Source organism: Harpegnathos saltator, unplaced genomic scaffold (genome assembly GCF_003227715.2).
Source record: "Harpegnathos saltator strain DR-91 unplaced genomic scaffold, Hsal_v8.6 scaffold176, whole genome shotgun sequence".
Classification (NCBI taxonomy): Eukaryota; Metazoa; Arthropoda; class Insecta; order Hymenoptera; family Formicidae; genus Harpegnathos; species Harpegnathos saltator.
The window spans coordinates 1,645,174-1,667,455 of record NW_020229957.1 but is presented as its reverse complement, the minus strand read 5'-3'; the positions used below and the strand labels follow the sequence as shown (position 1 = coordinate 1,667,455).

Sequence of the window (22,282 nt, the reverse complement as noted above, 5' to 3'; positions counted from 1 at the left end):
TTTAATGAAGTATTATTGACGTCTTTAGACACCAATAGATTTTTAATTGCATTATAAAATATAACATTTATATTGCAGGATGTAAAAATATATGTGTATTAACATTTTTAGACATTAAATAAATATAAAAGCCTTAGCATGAGGATGGTTAGCAAATTATTTATTGTATTATATGATATATTTATTTTAATAACAAATAACCTAGGCTTGCTGCCTGGGTATAATATAATAAAATAAATAAAACCAATATAATAATCAGTGTACATTGTTTATTCCTGGTCAAATATTTCCCTCAATAATTGCATCCTTCGATCTACTTGATGTCCAAAATTAATATTTCATTTACATTATCCTAAATATTATCATTCAGTTCCTCCATTTCGACATCATCATAATCGACATTATCATCGTCATAATTCAAACATAAATTATGTAAGATACATGCAGCTACAATTGTATTTGTAATAAACGGCATTTCACGGTATTCCGAAAAAAATTTTATTCGTCGAAAACGTCCTTTCAGATAACCAAATGCTTTTTCTACAGCCATACGCGTTGAAGAAAGTATGAAATTAAATTCGGTCTGAAGAGGAGTAAGATGACCGTTATCACGAAAAGGAGGAACAAGCCATTGTAAAGACGGATATGCAGAGTCTTCTATTATAAATTTTTCATCTGGAAAAATTACTTCTCTATGTTCATTAACTGAATTGTATAATGCAGATTTTCTCAAGACTCGTGCATCATGGAGAGAACCTGGCTGACCACAGTATATGTTAGTGAATTTCATATCCACATCTACAACAGCTTGTAGGCTTACAGAAAAGTATTTTTTCCGGTTACAATAATCTCTTGCATTCTCCACATTAGGTTTCTCTATTTTAATTTGAGTGCAGTCAATAGCCCCCATTATATTTGGAATGCCTCTTTTAGCATAAAACTGATGATAAACATATGCGACGTGTTGTCCTTCGGGCCATTTAATAACGTCGTCTAATTTTATCAATATCCAAGCTGTCACTCGGCGAATTACTCGAAAGACAGATGAAATTGAAACGTCAAATCTATCTGATATTGTTCGTAGAGGTTCTGTATTTGCCAAGTGCCACAAAAATATAAGAAAGCTGAGTTTCGCTTCAATTGGTTTCACTTCAAACGAATGAGAAGGAATAAATCCACTTTCATGCAATTCATCTAGAATATATAAAGAATTATACGTTTTAAATATTATAAAATCATGTTTAAAAATATAAATTATTTGGTATTTAAAATGAATATTACCTATTAATCGAATTGCTAAATTACGCTTGATTCGCAAGTGCTCTTTAAATTCTAAATCTGTCCAACTATCCACAACATGAAGATAATCTTCAACTCGATGTCTTTTACACCCGCTGATTAAATATTTCATTAAAGGAAACAACAATAAATAACCATCGTTTTCTTCACTACTGAAAGATGTATCATCAATTGAAAGACTACTATTGTTCCAGTCTATTTCACTGTTGCTTGAGTCTTCTGTGCTTGTACTGGTGTTTATCATACTCTCCAGTACAAGATTAACAACTATCTTTTCCTTCCCATTCATCTATATTAAAATTAATTAATTAATAAAACTATTAATTTTTTTAATAATATAAAATTAAATAAAGTGAAAAGATAAAATAAAACATGCTATATTTAATTAATATTAAAAATAGTATTATAAAAAATATATTTATTTAATTGATTACTTTTTCATAACAATTTAATGTACATAATTTAATAAGATTTTTTTAACCATTCTCTTCTATATATTTGATAAATAAGCTAATTTATAAGAAAATTTTGTTAAAAAACACTAACCTTTATATAACTTATAAGAAAGTATCTTGTAACGATTTAGATTATTATTTTAAATTATTGACATATGTCTGTTTGCATTGCAAACTAGTAACAAGATATATAAAGTAACTGCCCTGCACTCTGACGGTGAAAGAAAAAAGCTAAGCAGCGTTCCAGCTACAGTCGTTCCAGACAAAGTCGACACTGTGTAACACTGTGTCACACAGTGTATGACTGTGTTCCGTTGCTGGAAAACACCCATTATTTTATATGTTTCAGCGTCTTTGTTTTTCTTTCTCTTTTCCTTCTTGTTTCTTCTCTTTGCGTCTATCGCCTTCATAATATATGTTTCAGCCAAATCCGAGATGAGGGATCTAAACTGAATAACTACCTTCATAATAATGACAAAATAACAATAATTATATAAAACATAATAGCTTATTTGTACTTACACTTTCCTTATTACTCATTTTAATTTCTCATACTCATTTTATAAATACTCATTTTAATTTATATTTCACTTTCCGCCAAATGATAAATAATATTCGTACGAAATCTTTTTAATGTTCATGTCTTTGAACACTGCTGAAAAGAACAAATTTCACTACAAATTTTACTGTTTTGTAATATAATTCCCTACATGCAGGACACGACACTGTTTGCCGCGCGGCAAAAGTTGGGTCGAGTTCAACATTTTCCGTGCAGTGGAAGTTATGTATCTATTACTTCTGAGCACGCGAGACGTTGATTGGCTACTACTGTGTTCCCTAGCCAGCTTCCGCCGCACGGCAAGCGTTGCCGCGTCCTGTGGGCAGGAGCCATTTCTCTTACAGCTATTGTAGACGAGCCTTTAGGGCAAGAGCACAGGCTTTTGCATAACACATAATACATAACACATAAGAGAACAAACCAATTAGTTTTCTTCATTTCCTTCCTCAAGATAAAAATGAAGAACTCTGATTGGTTGATTCTCTTATGTGTTATGTATTATGCGTTATGCAGAAGTTGCCCATAGACTGCGTCTCCTTGTGGACGCGCTGAAGGCAACATTAAAGGACAGAGATATTGCGTGAGTGAGGCTCTCTCTCTCGCTCTGTGTTAGGAGAGAAGAGAAAAGGACATAAGGGGAAAGATAACGTTGTACTGCTCGTACAACTCTCCTACTCTCCTTCACCTCTTCGGTTTCCCCCACCAAGACACACTCACTCAGCTATCGATCCTCTCACTTTAATGTTTTCCTCAAGTCCTCTCATTGGACGCGCAGTCTATCTCTATAAGGCCCAGCTGCACCAACATTATTTTGGTTTTAAGTGAGACTTAAATATATCTCTGTCTTTATTTATTTAGTAAGAAAGATAAAGATAGGCTACATTCAACAGACTCAACAGTTGGATAACATTACTAGATTTTCCACTGAATCTCGCTCCTGATTGGTAAATACTTCTGGGTCTATGAAGAATCTAAAAAAATGTTCCAATCACAGACAATAATCACTAAGCGCTCTTTGATCACTTTGTTCTACTGAACGCGGCCATAGACTTATGTTTAAGTCTATGGCCGCGTTTAGTCTCACTCATAGACATAGTAAGAATAGACTGCGCGTGTACTCTTGTGAAGACTGAAGATCAGGTAGAAAGAGACAGAAAGCAAGTGCCGAGTATCTTTCTTTCTCTGCTCACGCAGTGATGCATAGTAATATATAACGTGCTATATACATGATGTTAGGTTAAAAAAAGTTGTGTAATGTTAAATAAAACCGTTTAAAATTTAGAGATAAATGTGTTTCAACTATTATAAACTACGTGTAAACATTTATATTGAAACGATTAAATATTTTATACATGAATATGTGTGGAAAAGTTGTAATAAAAATATCAATATTACAAAGTAATATAATCTTTATTAAAAAAATATATATATATTTTTATATAAGTTGTTGTTTATTTATTGATTTTTGAACAAAGTTATTTTATTATTTTTCATCCGAACTCGTTGTATCGAATCTGCGAATGATGTACTTTCATGTTTTAAAATTAAATTAAAAAATGTTTTCAAAATTAATTTAATTATTTGGTTTCGGTGATCAAAAAGTGGACTTTGATCGAATATATGATTATTATAGTCAACTGTTTATATGTATTATTTGAAAGTAATTGCTTGCATTCTGAACAATTAATTCTTTTCATAATAGTTTTAGCAACATATCCTGATATGTAAGCAATGATTTCTTCAGCATATTCATTAACTTTTTTATCATGTAATACATAATTATGCTCAATAAAGATAAGATCTGAAGGTTCGTCTTCTAAAGATCTTTCTTCTAAAATAGTATCTTTGTTTTGTTCTACATGTTCGTTAATTGTATATCATTCGTAGATTCATGTGAAAGTGTTAGCAATACAGTATCATCTTGTGGAATGCAATTAGCATTCAATGAGACTGACACATTCGCTAAATGCAATATCTTTCTATATGACACCTTAAATTGCTTTACGCTAGGATTATTATTCCAACCATGCATTCTTCTAATCAATGAAAAAAAAGTTTCGATATGGTCCTGTGATAATTTATAAGTAAGAAGAAAGTTTATTGCATTTACATTAAATAATTCTTCTGCTAATGCAATAACGTTCTGCAAATTAATTATACATCCAATGAAACCTGTTTTGAGGATGCTTTGTAATACGGGAACATCATTTATTGTTAAGGAAGCAATGTAATGCATAAAAGTTTTAGCTTTATCTTTAATAGTACATAATGTATTTCTTGTTATTGCATATTTATTTTCAGTTTTATTGTATATGTTACGTGAATTTAAGATATCAAATATGTCATTGAAAGTTTTACAAAATGTTGCAGTAGTTGAAGCTCCTATAAATCTTGGTTCTTTTAATTCATATTCTAAAAACGTCAATGCATCAGCCACAGAATTACTTAATGTTTGTGCTGCTAGATTAACTTTTATCTTTTCATTAAAAAACTGTATATGTCTTTTTCGCATTTTATTGGCAACATGTAATTTTTCCACAGTTTGCACATTTACTAATTACATTCTTTCAGAAAGTTCCAACTTATTACATTTTTGTCTTTATCTTTAATAACCCCTTTACTAATTGCATTCCTCACAAGCTTCAACATGTGACATGCATCATAAAAAATATAAATATTTTTAGATTTGTCAATAGGATGCTTAAAATACGGAACAATATGTTCAAAATTGACGTGTTTTAACTGTGCGCCTAGTATCTCGCACATTGCAATATTAGAAGTTGCTCCATCAAATGTAACACTAACAACGTAAATTGCTTTTTCATGGAGAACACTTAAAATGTTATTTAACAAATTTGCTTTTTCCTTACCATTTAATGCCTCGATAACGTAAAATGCAATTGGGATTTTAAAATGATCATTTATGCACACTAACATAAAAAGAAGGATATGAGTAGCAAGTGGCAGACTGTCAGACTTACTATCTTTAATATCTGTTTCAATAAAACCGTGTAATTCTTTGCCGTCCCAATCAACTTTTTTCTTAATATTCATTTCATCAAAAGTTATATTGAAAACTAAGTTTTTTCCTTTCTCTCTAGCATTTTGCACCTTATCGAGTATAGTTTTAAACGATTGTTCAGATATACCGGAATTACTACGAATTGTCTGCGTCCACATGCGCAGTGTACTGGGGTGAGGTAAACTTTTTAAAAACATTTTTCTTACATACAAATATGCTGCAGGCGAATGAAAATGTAACGTGCATGCAAAACTTTCTAAACTTTCGGGGAACGACTTCTTTCGCTTCTTATTTAACATTGTAAGTAGCAACTGTTGCATAACAGGTGACAATATATCCTAAATAAAGAAAAAGGAAGTACAAAATATAGATATAAAAACAGAAGAAATCAAGGAGACAAATGGTTGTACGCATAGACATATACATAATAACTTATTTAGAACGAAGATATAACATCATTAGTGCATTTGTAGATTTGTAGATTGAGAGGGTATATGTATACGCACATTTGTTATACCATATTTTTAACATGATGTAGAAATCAAATATTGTTCTATCATTTGCTTCATTATCATGGACCTTTCTATAAGATTCTATAAGAAAATTCAATATTATGATGAAGTCATATTGTGATTGGAGAGTTATCATGAACTTTCTTATAAAAGAATAAACATTGTGGACAATGTGAATTTCAAATCTTTCTAGGAATGGAAAATAGCTAAACTCAACTTACTTTGATTGCATGTATACCATTATTTGTTATAAAGTTTTTACTTTTCTGGTCCTGAAGCAAATCTTTATAAGTTAAAACTTTCTTCTGCATACGGTGTTTCTTTTGCCACATATTTTTTGTTTCATTTCGAATATATGACACATATCTTACAAACTGCTCCCATTTTGCATCAGACACAAAATCTGTTTTACGGAAGCATTTTGTAGCATGTTTAGAAGTGTTTACAAATATTTTTTTAATTTTTGAGTTTCTAAAATTCTCTTGCGATAATTTCCTGAAAATAAAATTTTGATAATGTATAATTTGTTGGAATAATACTCGATAGGAAAAATTATTTAAATCTTTAGATATCTCACCTTTTTCTACTGTGATTATTATTATGGTTGCTATGGATGTTTATGTTATTAACATCTTCTGCTACATGTGTATGTATATCTGCATCTGTGTCCGTAATGGAATTCTTACTCGTATTTTCACTATAAAACAAAAAATATTCACATACATTAATGTTTTATCTTATATATTACGATAACTTTATTTTCCCTTTAGGTGTATATCTTAGTGTATCTTTAGTGTTTCTTACCTATTTTTTTCATTGTCTATGTCATTATTTTCTGCTGTATTTGTATTTATATCTGTGCTTAAATTGGTATCTGTATCCTCCTCCACATGTTTACTACAAAACAAAATATTTCAATGTAATGGATTTATTGCATCTTCCTGTAAGATTATTACATGTATGTTCTTATTTATAATTTAACATTCTCACCAATTTTCTTCCGCAAAAATTAATGGAACTGCAGTCTTTCTCAATATTTTATTTTGTTTATATTCATTCATTTCATGATAGTCATTTTTTGTAAAGTGGTCACTGCATATTTTTGCTCCTTTGTAAGATACATCACGACCAATAACGTGAAACCATTTTTTTCGCATTTCTTCATTTTTTGGGATTCTGTAAATTTTTTACATATATATTTTCACTTATATATATGTGTATATATATTATTAATTACGATATGTTTACATTCATATTGAATACAAATATATTTTTTAAATTACTTATGAAATGATCGTGGATAAAGAGGGTTTTCTTCCACACCACAAATACAGCACGTAGTAACCATTTTTTAAATTATTTTATTCCTTGTTTTCTCCGTGAATATGTATATGCTATGGTGCGTCGACGGATTCGATTAACTGTAGTCAACAAAAACTTTTAGCAACACACCAGCACTGACACAACACTGACAGAATAATCAGTTTTTCTTAAATGAAAATGCCAAACGAATGTCTGAGGCATTAGAAGGAAAGTAGAGAAATAAAGCTGCAGAGAAACGCGGACAGAGCAGTTAGAGAAGATCTTTTAATATGATTCTAACCTTCACGCTACCCTTAATCCTGCTATGACCGACATGCGCATGTGATCGCAGGGAAATTAAGCGCGTAACAATACGTTGATATTAACTTTATAAAGCAGAGCATCTCCTGAATCGTGCAGCAAATAAACTGGGAACCGACTACACACCTCTTTTCAACCGCATACAGCTGTTTCACTACTCTTTTTCCATATATGTAATACTACTATATTGCTATTCACGCATCTCTCCCATAAGCGGTAGTGATGCCAAGAAAGTGAGACAAACGATACGATAGATATAGGCGACCATGTACTTTGAACGTTATGCACATGCGTTAATATACGTAGTAGAGGTTAAAATAAAAATATGTAAGAATAAGATGAAAATTGAAGTAATATATTAATGTAGTAATGAAGTAATATAATAATGAAATAAGAAAATAACTTAAAAAAACTGAAAGTGGGATTCGAAATATGTGTCGATGGTTATTACAATTTCTAATGCAGTGTGTATAAAATCAGTGTGGGTATAAAAATAACCGAAATTATATAATATTATTTTCAGATATTCTCATCGTATAACATGCGACTGTATTAAAAATAAATATTAAATAACAATTTACAAATTAGTAGAGTAGAGCTACTTTTACAACTATTGGTACAAATATATGTTAATTAAATATTCATAAAAACAAATAGAATAGAAAAAAATATGTATGCAAACACTAATATTGAAAAAATGCAAATACAATAATTCTACTATCCAATATTGCAGCATTGATTGTTTATTATATAATTATATATCGAATGTATTTATTTGTTAATAATATGTATGAACACATAGAAATAAAAACACAATAGTATTTTTACGAATAGTTTTGTTTAATATCAAAATGCAACATTTTATATACATAGGAGATGCTATTGATTGTGAAATAATATAAGTTTTGTATATTTTTGGCGAATATAATGAGTATTAGAAGACATGGTTTTGGCTTCATGGAACAGTCTTATGTTTATATATAATGATATTATACGCTTACATAATTGCGTTTTATGATTATCTAATATATCCTGAGATAATATATGGTTTTGCATGGTATCATTGGAAAATGAAAATGATAATTTACGGTATATAGTGTTCATTAATAATTGTTGTATCATCTTTGTTTGCAATTTATTTGTATACTGTTGGATAGTTGATTCTGCTATTTTACAAATCCTACATACATCATCTGATGGTTTTAAATATGGTCCTCTATTTTTGAGCTGTGATAACAAAGGCAATGTATTACCTAATGATTGATTTTTACAAATATCACAATGTATAGTGTTATATAGTTTATTAGAAATATATCCTGCTATATATTGGACAATGTTATCTACATATGGTGTGAGCTCCCAACATGTTTTAATGTAATCGTGATCAAAAGTGAATAATTGGTTATCAAAATAATATGTTTCTTCATCTGCTATTGGATATTTGAATTGTTTTAGATTCGACGTTACATGAAGAATGTCTAAGCTATCAGACAGACAATTACCATTATCAAACTCTTTTAATTCATGTCTGATCAATAGGCGTTTATAAGCATTTTTGAATTGCAAAACATGTGGATTATTATTGAATCCTCCGCGACTTCGTATTGCACTAAAAAATGTTTCAAGAAAGTCTTGAGACAGTTTATATGTTAATAAATATGTCATCCCCAAAGATTTTAAACAATCAAATAGAGGAAACATATTTGTTAAACATATAATTCATCCAAGAAAACCAGTTTTCCTATTAGTTTTTAAAATAGGAGTGCCCTTTTCATCCTGTAATGTATTAATATATGCTTCAAAATTTTTAGCATGTGCTTGTAGTTGTACATAATTTTCAGAAGTTAATGCTGTATTAAATTCCTGACGTGAAAATTTATTTTTACAATTCAACATATCACCCATGTTGTTAAAATTCAAACAAAATTCAGCAGTTGCTTTGCAATTAACAAATCGATGTGTGGAATCTGACATTGATAAGAACATTAGTGCATTGTATACGCTTGCACTTAATGTTTGGCTTGCCAATTTTACATTCATTCTATTATTTTGAAAATTAATATGTTTATTCGTGAGTTTATTTGCAATGTTTAAACCTTCTTTTTGTTGTAATTCATGCAGGTTTACTATATGACTCCATTCAATTATGTCACCACTAGATGTTTGTAAAATTTTTTTGTCACCCAAAGTATTTCTTACTAATTTTATCATATGACAAAATTCAAAGAACACATAACATTTCTCCGATGTAACTGGATTTATAAAATATGGCTTAAAACTATTTTCATATGTAAAATTTGCACCCAGAGCAGTGCACATACTAATATTACTTGGAGCACCATCAAAAGTAATGGAAAAAATTTTACAGTTTATTTGATGTAATTGCTGAAATGCATATATTAAGAGATTCGACCGTTCTGTGCCATTTAATGTTCTAATTAAAAAATATCCTATTGGGACTTTCCAATTATCATTTAACCCCTTGGGTACATTTGACGTCTGAAACACGTCATTCACTTTTTTCCCCTAGGAGCGGATAACGTGTTTAAGACGTCAAACCAAAAATTAAACTCTTGGGTACATTTGACGTCTGAGAGACGTCATTCACTTGTTTTCCCTAGGAGCGGATGATGTGTCTAAAACGATATTTGAGGTTAGGCACAATTCTGTTCATTTCATTGTAGCTTGTATCAGTCATAATAGAAGAGGCAATTACAGTATTTCGGTGAACATTATTTGCGATACACTGCCCCATTATGTCAAAAACAAGGAATATATTTTATGATAGTGATAGCGAAAGTGACTTTGAGAAATCTGAAGAAGAATTGTTTAGTGATCCTGAAATTGACAATTACAATGAAATACAAAGCGAAGGTGATGAAGACGATATTGAAATAGAAAATGATGACAATTTTAATATAATATCAAGGTTTCGAAGACGCACAAGACGTCTATCGAGCAGTGATAGTGAATCTTCTCGTGAACCAGAAAATGATGACAATTGTAATATAAAACCGTTCCACATGCAAATATTTTCTCAAATAAATCCGTACCCAAGGGGTTAACGATACTGCCATAAATACTAAAGCATTTTTTGCTGTAGGAATAGAGTCATTATCGTAATCTTCATTTTCCAAAGTGCCAAAATCGATACCGCCATAAAATCGTTTTTTATCAAAAATAATTTGTTCCCTTAGTGCCATTTCATCTATAACTAGGTTAATAATAAGAGGTTTAGAATTATTACTACGCTTTAAAATGGCATCTAATGCTTCTTTTGTAAAACCTGGAGATCCATCGACTACACGATACCAATTTCGCAATGTGGAAGGACCTGGTAGTAAATTGTTCCATATTTTTCTTACATATGTATATGCTTTAGGAGAATAGAAGTGAAGTGTTAGTGCAAAACTACGAATTTCAGGAGAATAACTACCGTATGTTTTCAACTTTCGCGACATTATCGCTTTCACATTCTCTGGTAACATATTCTAAATGAAACATAAAATACAAATATTTCCTTTTAAATAAAGTTATTGTACATAATATATATCTATCTTCATTACTGTATGAAAAATGTCGCAATATATTATATAATATTCCATAATTTGTGTATATACAACTGTGTATGACACACTACGAGCAATATTACTATTTATGAACATACCATGAAATTGTCTGCAGCATCTTCAGAGAGTAATTTCGATTCTTTTAAGTGTGCTACTAATTCTTGCAATGAAACAATTTGCTTTTTCAATCTTCTATTTTTTTGTTGTAAAGACTTCATTTCTTTGCATTTCTTTTCATATTCCTATTTTATAAACGTGATAACCTTTTTAGCTTTTTCTTCTGTATTTACATCAGTAACAGTAATTTCCGAGATATATCGAGGCTCTGCGAATAAGCGTTTCTTTGGAAGAGTGACAGTACTTTTTTCAGAATCTAAAAATAGATAGTATTTATTATAACAAAAGTGGTATTTATATATATATATAAATTATTTCTTATTGTAATATGTATAAGTATTTTATATTATTTCTATATATATATTTCATATTTAACTTACATAAATAAGAAGTAGAAGTTTCCAATATTGATTGCATTTTACATATACCTGAATCTATTACTGCGGGATCCATTGTTGCAGCACTCGATGCAGAATTTATTGTTGTAGAATATGTTGTTGCAACATCTGTCGTAGCACTCATTGTTGCTGAATCTATTGTGGCATCCGTCGTTGCAGCATCCATTATTTTTGTATATACCTTTGAATCTATTTCTGTTTGAAATATCGCAGGTTCCTTAGATATATTTTCTCCTGCTGATATAAATATTTTACTTATTGAATGATATTGTATAGTTCTTTTTGCAATAGCTGCAACATTTACTAGTAATACCTGCATTGGGTACACCTTCAAGAGGTAGTCTCCATTTTTTCTGTCTAATTACATTTTGCGGCAATCTGAAATGAGTTGAGCAAATGTACAAATGGGATACATCATCTGTGTCATGTAAATGGCATGCTTCCTTTCATTTTTTACGTATGTCTTGTTTATTAGGAAATCTGAAAAATATAATTTATATAATTTGTTATTAATTATTGTAAGTCATATATATTTTAACTCATTATTTGTCAATATAATTACTTATGTAAAGAAATATTTTCCCCGCGAACTAGGCAAAATTATATTGCAAATTATGAACAAAATACGAAGAGAATCACCTTATATGTATGATATTTGCAATCAGGAGAAACGTCCGCAGGGTCGTACAGAGCGCTTTTTTGGAAAAAAAGTCGAAATAAAAATCGATTAAATAATTTAAATGAACGTTCATCCCGCAGTGCAGCACGAACCTATATTTTCATTTATTACAAATTTTCAAGAACCTGAATGCAAAATCGGGCTCTGTACGACCCTAGATACTAATATAAGGAAGATGTCCATGTATGTCTGATAAGAAAATATGATGTATGCGTGGCAAAATTTATAAGTGTAGATAACACGGAAAGTGTAGCCCAGTTGCACTACAGTGCAGTCTATATGATCTAACCTTCCTGCCTTGCGTTTGCGCGAGGAATGCATTAGTATTAGCGTATATATGAGCAGTGCATAAGTATTGCCGTGTGTATGTGTATGAATACCTTCCAGCTTCCACTTTAAAACATAAGATATTTTGCCACGTTGACGATATATGTAACCATTAAATTGATATGGAATATTCCTTGAACTATTATCGAGGTCCCTACAGAGCCAGATTTTGCAATCCAGCCGTTCATAATTTATGAAAAATAAATGAAGCGTCCGCCGTACCAAGCATCGCTGCAAATCACTCCAAAAATTATTTTACGAGATGCAAAATTTCGTCTCGTTAACGATACGTATAATTGCTAAACTGTTATAGCATCTTCCTTGAATTATCCCTGAGGACCTTACACAGTCAGATTATGCAATCGGGCCGTCCAAAATTTATAATATATATATATATATATATATAAAGCATCAGCCGTACCAGGTTAGGTGCGAGTCTTTTATATACGATAAATGTTAGACGGCCTGATTGCGAAATCTGGCTTTGTAGAGACCTCGGGGATAGATCGAGGAATATGTTATAACAATTTGGTGCTGTTATATGACAGCAAAGAAGTAAAATATTTTTTCTTATAACATGGTATTTCGCAGGGCTCGCTGCGATGTTTCATACGACACACGCTTTATTAATATATGATAAATTTTTGATGGTCGGAATGAAAATCTGGCTCTGTAGGGACCTCGATAATAGTTCAAGGAATATTCCATATCAATTCGGCGGTTACATATATATTACGCCAACAAAGCGGAATATCTCTTCTTGTGAAATTGTATTCGCATGATCCACTTTGACGCTTGATGCATTTTTATTTATTTATAACAAAAGTTAGACAATCCGATTGCAAAATCTGGCTTTGTGAGGATCTTGCGAATAGTTTAGATATATGCTATAACAATATGATGATGATATATTACATCAGTGAAGTAATATATCTCATTTTGTAAATGGTATTGTACGCGATCCGCTCCGACGCTTCATACATCTTTATTTATTTATGATACATTTCTCACAGCCTCACTGCAAAATCTGGCTCTGTAGGTTTCTCGGGGATAGTTAAAAAAAGATACTATAACAATTTGGCGGTGAAACATATCATCAAGGAGGTGAAATTTTGCATCTTCTATAATGATTTTTCAACTGATTCGCTCCAACGCCTGGTACGACGGGCGCTTTATTTATATATTATACATTTTTGACGACCGAATTGCAAAATTCGGCTTTGTACCGATCTCGGGTATAGTACGAAGAAGATGCTGTAACAATTTGGTAATAACACGTATCGTCAAAGAGACGAAATATTGCATCTCGTAAAATGTTTCGAGTGACTCTCAGCGACGCTTGGTACAGCGAACGCTTTATTAATGTATGATAAGTTTTTGACGGATTGCAAAATTTTGCCGGACTGCAAAATCTGGCTTTGTAGGGTTCTCGGGGATAGTTCAAGGAAAATACCATAATAATTTGGCAATTATATATATTGTCAACGAGGCAATATATCTGTTCTTGTAAAATTATATTCCGCCTGACTCGCTGCGATTTGGTACAGCTGACGTTTTATTTATGTATAATAAATTGTTGATAGCCTATTTGTAAAATCTAACTCTGTACAGATCTCGGAAATAGTTGTAGGAAGATGCTATAACAAGTTCATGGTCATATATTACGTCAATAAGGCAAAATATTGCTTCTTGTAAAATGGTATTCCACCTGATTCGCTGCAACTCCTGGTACGGCTGATACTTTATTTATATATTATAAATTTTGGACGGCCGGATTGTAAAATCTGGCTGTATAAGGTCCTCAGGGATAGTTCAAGGAAGATGCTGTAACAGTTTAGCAATTATACGTATCGTCAACGAGGCGAAATTTTGCATCTTGTAAAATAATTTTTGGAGTGATTCGCTGCGATGCTTGGTACGGCGGACGCTTCATTTATTTTTCATAAATTTTAGACAGCCGGATTGCAAAATCTGGCTTTGTGGATCTCGGGATGTGGGATCTCGGGAATAACATAAGGAACATGCTATAATAATTTGGCGGTGATATATAACGTCAGCTAGACAAAATACGTCAATTTGTAAAATGGTATTGCACGTGAGTCGCTGCGACACTTAGCTCACTCACCCAAAAGCCTGAAAAGCATTTTCTCGCCGTGTATCGGCCGGCGAAATGCCTGAGTGAGTAAGACAAGGACGGTGCGATCGATTGTTCGTCCTTGTCAAACTGACTTGACCCAACCTTCCTGCTCTTGCGCTCGCGCGCACGGTGTTGGTTCGCGATCTCGCCGCACGAGGCCTCCAAAGTCAACGCTGGATTTGTCTCTGGCTCCTGTAGACCCTAAAGCCCGTATCAGACTACGGATTGGGATTGAGTATTGGATTGAAATTTAACCAATCAGGAGTAAGTTTACTATACTTGAGATTATTTTCTCTTTTTCAATTGGTCAAATTTCAATCTAATCTCAATCCCAATCCATAGTCTGATACGGGCTTTAACCCCTTGTCCTATAACAACGAGTGAGACTCGTGGTAAGATATTTGGGCCAAAAACAATTAGCACGAACCTGACTCGTGGTACTTCATTCGGGACAAACATAAACAACATGAGTCAGACTCATGGTTCAGTTGTTCTAGATATTTTCTTACTTTAGTTACGTGTAATTCTTCGTTACGTTCACACGTTTAGGTTATAATTCCCTAAAAGAATTAAACAACCCTTATATCTATCATGTCAGTAAAAAGAAAATCTAATATCGATGATAATTCCTTTCGTTGCGTCGAAATATACATGTCATAAGACGCATACATTTTGCACAAGTTCGAGCACACGGCTAAACAGCTAAATGGCTTGACGCGTGACCGACCTTCTTGTTTATTGTGGCCCGAGCGATCGGAAGCGGATAGGACAAGAGGTTAAAACTAAGATAATTTGGTGCAACTGGGTCTAAGTCTATTAAACCAAACGAATCTAGACATCGCATGTTCTATGCTTGTACAGGACGTAACATTTTTCTGCCAAAATGTGAATCTGCCTTTAGGACTTTGTGACTCTATTGTAGGACCTCACTTTAATATGAACGTGGCTGTGAACGTGGCAGTGGTGCCCTCGGGTGGCCACTTCCGTCGTCGCGGTCGGCCATGTCGATTCTTGCAGTGATCACAGATGGACGCGTGAAAGTCAACAACCGGTATTACGACAGTGATCGCGTTGCTTGAAATATTGTATCATTGCAGGACGGTTTTACGATTAAGGTTTATTATTAAGATTGCATGTATCATCGCGAGATATATGAGTTTCGCCTCGAGCTGATCGCCCATATCGTCTTACTGTTTTTTATATGTGTTACGTTTTCTTTCTGTTGTCGGCGGAACAGCAATAGTAGCAGTGGCAGCAGCAACAGCGACAACAGCAGCAGCTTCCGTAACTTGCACCTTGTCTCCCTTTGAGTGCGTCGTGATATTGTTGCCTCTTTTCTACATAACTGTAGTGATCTAATTGCTTCGATATCTGCCGATTGCCGGAACATCGGATAAACGAAGATGAGTGCGAACAACATGCAGGCGTTGTTTGCATGTTCCAGGTGTTTTTCCAGGCATCCTTTTGAGGATTTATCACCAGGACAACAGTTGTGCAAGGTACGTACCGGCTAACTCGTTGCTCTGTTCGTTCGTGCATGGCTAGTTTGCAATACCGTCGCTTTCCAATGACGCATCTTTCATGCGATTCTACGTTCTATCGTGATTGTCGTGACGATACAAACGATTTCTCTCGGGCGAAATGATGATTAAAACCGTTGCGAATTAGAATAGGACTGAATGCAGCGAGGATTTATTATGAGTTAGAAGCAGAAAATTTCTTTTGTAAAAATAACAACATGAGATCTTTCGTGAGAATTTGAGAATACGAGTTAAATATTCGACACATCCGTTAAGGAAATTTTTGTATATTATATATCATACATGGTGTGCGCGCGCGCGTGTGTGTGGTGTGTGTGCGTGCGTGTGCGCGCGCGCGCGCGCGCGCGCACACGCGCACACACACACACACACACACACATGATACATAATACACACATACACACATGTATACATATGTATATATACACACAGAATACACATGTATACATGTATATATATATATATATACACACAGAGACATAATAATGAATGCATTTAATTATTAAAACTGCTCACTAAATATTCATTGTTTGGTTGTAATATATTTATAAATATAGTTATTATATAATATACAGTATTGTACTGCAATAAAGAAACATTGTATTTTTCAATTTGCGGTAATATTTAGAATGTAATTCACAATTTGTTTAATATTGTAATATTATAAATACTTTGAAGTACTTTTGTATAGATGAGGTTGATATAATGTCATTATATATTTAATATACTTTGGAACATCTAACAGACTCAATGTTTAAATATTGAAGTAACTAAAATAAAGCTAATGCTAAAATAATGATCAAATTAAATGCTGAAACCTAACTTGTGTTTACATAGGAATGTAGAGGAGCATTTCCTGTAGTCAAATGCACATATTGCAGATCAGAATTCCAACAGACTATGTAAGTTATTAATTATCAGAAGCTGTTTTGTTTTTTTCTTATTAAAAATTACTTTTATAAACTGGACAAAGTTATATTATTTCAATTTACTTGATTTTACAGAAAAGGTAACACAAGCACTATATGTAAGAAGTGTGAACAGAATGTAAAGTCTTATGGGAAGCCATCAGCTTGCGAGTATTGCAATACCATTGCTGCATTCATCGGCAGTAAGTGCCAAAGATGTACAAACTCGGAGAAACGTTATGGTCCACCAGTCACATGTGAGCAGTGCAAGCAGAAGTGTGCCTTTGATAGACAGGACGAGGATAAGAAGGTAATACCTGAGAACTTTAAATATTCTCTTTTGAATATTATAAACATATACATATGTCTGACAAATATAAATAGTATGGACTGTGGACACATATATGTCTGATAAATATTTTCAATTTATAATTTTGATACAAGCAATAGTTGTATGAACTGTTGCGCTGGGCACTTGCATCCATGTTTTATATATTTTAGCAATGATAATAAAAAAATTAAGATTTTGTCTCAGTTTATTGCTTTCAAATTTTCAAAAAGTTATTTCTTTGGTTGATTCATAACAGCTCAAAATGTTCTATCTTTAACATGTAGCTCTGAAATGCTTCACATTCAGAAGATTAAAGCAGATACTTCTGATTGTATATGATACAATTGTTAATAAATAAAATCCTATGTGGATATGTTATTGTCATCGGAAATTGTTACACATGCATATTGATATTTTTATATTCTATACAGAATATTACAGCTGGTATATACATTTTTTTTTCAATTTTGTCAAGTTTTCTAATAATGCAGGAGATTTTCAGTGGAGTTTATTTTGCGTGAAGAATCTTTTAATTATGTGCATCATGTCTAAATGTTCGTGCATCATGATTGTTGATTGTTTAAATGAATAATAATAATAACTTATATATTGCTAATTTTATAACTTGACATTGCTTTACATTGTAAATGTTGTTCTATCTGGATAATATTCTAATGTGTTCTAATATCTAAATGTTGTTGTTGTTTCCTCGAATATGTAGACACAACACATATAATTGAAAGATTGTAGTGGTCCTAGGTTTAGTCCAGGCTATTATCCGCCTGTGTGTATCACAATCGCTGTTGAATCGCTCACAATGACATTTTGAGTTTCAGGTGGATGGAAAATTATTATGTTGGCTTTGTACATTGTCGTATAAACGAGCGTTGGCGAAGACAAAACAATCTGACGCGGAGAGAAGAGCGCACATGAAACTGGCTCAACAGCGGGCCGCAAAGCACAAAGAACAAAAGTAATTATCCAAATTCGTAAGGCGGAAAGGTAACTTGAGCGCTTTCATGTAGTCGTATACATAATTTCGAGAAACATGTTCAGTGCGACTGCTTGGTGACTTGCTAGATTTATTCTGTATAGTTATACTTTCTAAACTATTTTGTAGAAACAAAAAATAACCGGCAAGAATACAGGCAGGTAAAAACCACATGTTGTGGTTTTATAATGGATTTTTATAATTTTAATTGTTAATATAAATGTCTAAATTTCGTTACGATGTTTCACTTTTTATTTGGATATCATATATCATATATTGGTCGAAATGTGATCTTAGGGATTTAATCATTCTTATTGACAATTAAAACTATACAATTTCGCTGTAAGGTCAGCGTTTGGCTCTCGTATGCATTTTCATCGGTTATTTTTTCGGCACTAATTATTTTCGATTGGATATCACGAGAACCTTTATTTAATTGTAATTTATTTCTTTTTTCTCTTATCAAGTGTCAAATATGTATCTATTTTAAGTGCCGAAAACAAAGCTTAGTGCAGCTATAAAGAACAGACTTGTATGTAGGCACACTCTTTAGGCCACCGTCTTGGTCAAATTCTCGTTTATGTCTCCGTACTGCTCGTTGCAGATTGAAAGGTCACAATAAAAGACCGCACAGGGTCGACGTAACGAAGCTGCCGCCGCAATCTGAGGGCGGCGATACGAACGGTCCCAGTCCAATGAAAGCGGCGCGAATGGCCGGCGTGCACGATCCGCACGATCCAAACAGTTCGGATCACGTGGTGGCGGTCACCCAACTCAAGGAAAAGATTGCGCATCTACAAAAACAGATCACCATCAAGGATGGCCAGTTATTGGCTAAGGATAGACAAGTGTGTGACATATCCTTAAAATCTCACAACGATACTGTGAAATAAGACTGATAATGTAATCATTTCTCAATTATAGATTACCGAGCTGAAGGCGAAGAACTTCACATCCGAAACGGAGTTGCGCAATAAGATGAAGGCATCAGAGAAGGAATATGAGACGAAAATTTCGAACATGCAGCACAAGATTTCAAGTCTACTGAAGGAGGTGGCGTCGTTGTCGAAGACGTCCAAGCGAGGTGACCGGGTGGCTGCTACCAAGACAGAAGCTGGGACCAATAGCGGTAGCGGGACAGACAGTCCTGTACCTTGATAAGGTAGGAGACGCTCTTCTCTTTCTTCGCCGTTCCTCACGGTATCAGCGCGAACGCTTTGAAAGTGTTTCAAACGCTACGATACATTTATAAAGACACATTTGAGGAAATAATAGGCCACGCGAGCGTCACCCGCATGTATCACAAGCCACGGTGCGCAGATGTGTGAGGAGCCTTCTCTCTGCGATTATTCACAGGCACTTGATTAGCCGTGACAACGTACTCGAATTGTCCGCAAGCTATATGAACCACGTGGTACATATTACAAATATAGACAATTGTTTCCATTTACGAGACAAAATTATATTATTTTTCTAATTATTGCATAGCTGTATATTATTACCGATGTGCACTGAAAGAGAAGAAACCGGTGTTGCTTGTGTCTCCGTTTAGGGGGGACCGACCAACGATATAAAAATACAAGATTTATATACATAAGTTGTGTAATATTCACCGCCGATTTCTTTCTCTCGGGTGATTGCTTGCAACCAAGCGCCGATAACGCGCGACGATTCGTCCGCCATTGCAACGGCCGATCTGCACGACAACGCATATGTTATTAGTTAGTGAAAAATTCCGCGTTGTAGCGGATCGTGCGGTTCATTTGTGTCTTCTCTGCGACATGCGAGATCTCGGAGAACGCGCAGTCCCTATACGGGACAAACTCCAATTGATGAATTGTACATGCATTGTGGATAGGACAGCGCTGACTGACGGCAACGCGGTGCCAGTGTTACCGTGGCATTTTACTATTTATAATGACGATATACGCGATGATGAGCCAAAATATGGTTGTAGATCAATTTATAATAAAAAGTTCAAAATTAGCAGTTTCGTTCCCTTTGTCATTTCTCCTCTCTCTCTTTCTTCTTTTTAAGCCTGCGTCGTCCGTCTTTCTTCTCACGAATATTAGAATCATTATCGGAAGAAAAGTTAGTGTCTGCGTTTAGCAGAAATCAGCATTTAATAATTATTGTCTCTGACTGGTACGTGAGGTATAGATTATTTTGTGTTCATTATTTATGTATCATTTTTCGTATACGAAAGATTTCATACATAAATTGGACAATTTATGTAATTTATATAATTTATGAAAATTTAACAATTTTTTCTAAAGATATATCAATGGATGATAAATCACTGATATAATCTTTCAACGATATCTAATATTGTATATAACGTTTTAATAGTTTTAGTAGTTTTTAATGTTGTGTCGACACGTTATGTCGACAATAACATCAATACTTCGGTACTTTTTAAATATTTTTACCGGTAATATCTTTAAAAAATATTAAGGAAAAACGTTTAAAAGTTTATTCTAAACTTATTCTGCACATGAAATAAATATTGCAATATGTTGATTTAATGTTCTTTGCTTATTGAGGAAATATCAGGTGTAGTAAAAAGAAATCCATTATTTTTCCAATAGATGGCTTTAGTTATCTGTATCTCGCGTTGTATAAGTCCGATCGGGTTCCACTAGATGGCGTTAGAAAGATGAGATTTCGTACTAAAAAAACTTTTCTGACAGTTTTGTGATTAGTTGACTCAGTTTTGTTTGAGCGCGCGTCAAAGATGGACACTAGCAAAGAGAAAATACGCTATATTTTACAGTTTTTCTTCGATAAAGGCGAAAACGCAAGCCAGGCGGCTGAAAATGTGAATAGTGTTTATGGTCCTGATACTATAACAGCCAATCACGCGCAATTTTGGTTTCGTCGATTCCGTTCCGGTAATTTCGATGTCAAAGATGCACCACGCACTGGAAGGCCAATTGTCGAAAATATCGATAAAATCATGGACATTGTCGAGTCCGACCGTCATGTAAGCACTGTTTCGATTGCCCAAGAGCTAAAGATTGCACAAAAAACCGTTTGGAACCATTTGAATAAGGCTGGATACAAAAAGAAGCTCGATGTATGGGTGCCACACGAGTTAACGCAAAAAAACCTCATGGACCGGATTTCCATCTGCGAATCACTGCTGAATCGCAACAAAATCGACCCATTTCTGAAGCGGTTGGTCACTGATGATGAAAAGTGGATCACTTACGACAACGTCAAGCGAAAACGGTCGTGGTCGAATCGCGGTGAGCCGGCGGAACGGTGGCCAAGCCAGGATTGACGACCAGGAAGGTTTTGCTGTGTGTTTGATGGGATTGGCAGGGAATTATCTACTATGAGCTGCTCCCCTACGGCAAAACTCTTAACTCGAAACTATACTGTCAACAATTGGACCGTCTGAAGGAAGCAATTGCCCAGAAGCGGCCAGCTTTGGCCAATAGGAGAGAAATTGTGTTCCATCAGGACAACGCCAGGCCACACACATCGATAGTGACTCGCCAGAAGCTCCGGGAGCATGGTTGGGAGGTTCTTATGCATCCACCTTATAGTCCGGACCTGGCACCAAGTGATTACCATCTGTTCCTATCCATGGCGAACAATTTTGCTGGTGAAAAATTCGCTTCAAGAGAGGCTTGTGAAATCGGCTGTCTCAATTTTTTGCCAATAGGGACGAGGGCTTCTATGAGAGAGGCATAATGAAATTACCTTCAAAATGGCAACAAGTTATCAAACAAAACGGCGCATATTTGACCTAAATCGGTTCATTCTAACTATGGTAATTAAAGCCTTCAATTTCATGCAAAAATAATGG

The 22,282-nt window shown here is 33.7% G+C and overlaps 2 protein-coding genes across 5 annotated transcripts; one reads left to right on the top strand and one right to left on the bottom strand.

Moving 5' to 3' along the window:
- Positions 1 to 218: 218 nt before the first annotated feature.
- Positions 219 to 2,685, bottom strand: LOC112588224 (protein ALP1-like). Of its 2 annotated transcripts, XM_025297417.1 has the most exons (4): positions 2,277 to 2,685; positions 1,846 to 2,203; positions 1,282 to 1,588; positions 219 to 1,194 (listed from the first exon to the last, which is right to left on the bottom strand). In XM_025297417.1, the coding sequence occupies exons 3-4, from the start codon at positions 1,586 to 1,588 to the stop codon at positions 353 to 355; spliced, it is 1,149 nt and encodes a 382-aa protein (XP_025153202.1). In that variant the 5' UTR covers positions 1,846 to 2,203; positions 2,277 to 2,685; the 3' UTR covers positions 219 to 352. The 2 variants fall into 2 exon arrangements, with proteins under 2 accessions (XP_025153202.1, XP_025153203.1); XM_025297418.1 differs by lacking the exon at positions 2,277 to 2,685 and having other exon boundaries at positions 1,846 to 2,249.
- A 12,977-nt stretch (positions 2,686 to 15,662) lies between these two features.
- LOC105188370 (protein FAM76A) lies at positions 15,663 to 20,287 on the top strand. Of its 3 annotated transcripts, none has more exons than XM_011149781.3 (7): positions 15,663 to 15,812; positions 15,935 to 16,196; positions 17,076 to 17,140; positions 17,243 to 17,456; positions 18,314 to 18,450; positions 19,073 to 19,316; positions 19,393 to 20,287. In XM_011149781.3, exons 2-7 carry the CDS (start codon positions 16,101 to 16,103, stop codon positions 19,624 to 19,626), a joined length of 990 nt encoding a protein of 329 aa, XP_011148083.1. In that variant the 5' UTR covers positions 15,663 to 15,812; positions 15,935 to 16,100; the 3' UTR covers positions 19,627 to 20,287. The 3 variants fall into 3 exon arrangements, with proteins under 3 accessions (XP_011148083.1, XP_011148091.1, XP_011148073.1); XM_011149789.3 differs by having other exon boundaries at positions 15,669 to 15,748; XM_011149771.3 differs by having other exon boundaries at positions 15,669 to 16,196.
- The last annotated feature ends 1,995 nt before the right edge of the window (positions 20,288 to 22,282 follow it).

Excerpts from the sequence above, each read along its gene's own strand:
- LOC112588224 (XM_025297417.1), bottom strand. The coding sequence starts at position 1,588 with ATGAATGGGAAGGAAAAGATAGTTGTTAATCTTGTACTGGAGAGTATG. Across the intron at positions 1,195-1,281 it reads TTTAGCAATTCGATTAATAG|ATGAATTGCATGAAAGTGGA; the intron begins GTAATATTCATT and ends TATATATTCTAG.
- LOC105188370 (XM_011149781.3), top strand. The coding sequence starts at position 16,101 with ATGAGTGCGAACAACATGCAGGCGTTGTTTGCATGTTCCAGGTGTTTT. Across the intron at positions 16,197-17,075 it reads CAGGACAACAGTTGTGCAAG|GAATGTAGAGGAGCATTTCC; the intron begins GTACGTACCGGC and ends GTGTTTACATAG. Across the intron at positions 18,451-19,072 it reads GCAAAGCACAAAGAACAAAA|ATTGAAAGGTCACAATAAAA; the intron begins GTAATTATCCAA and ends TGCTCGTTGCAG.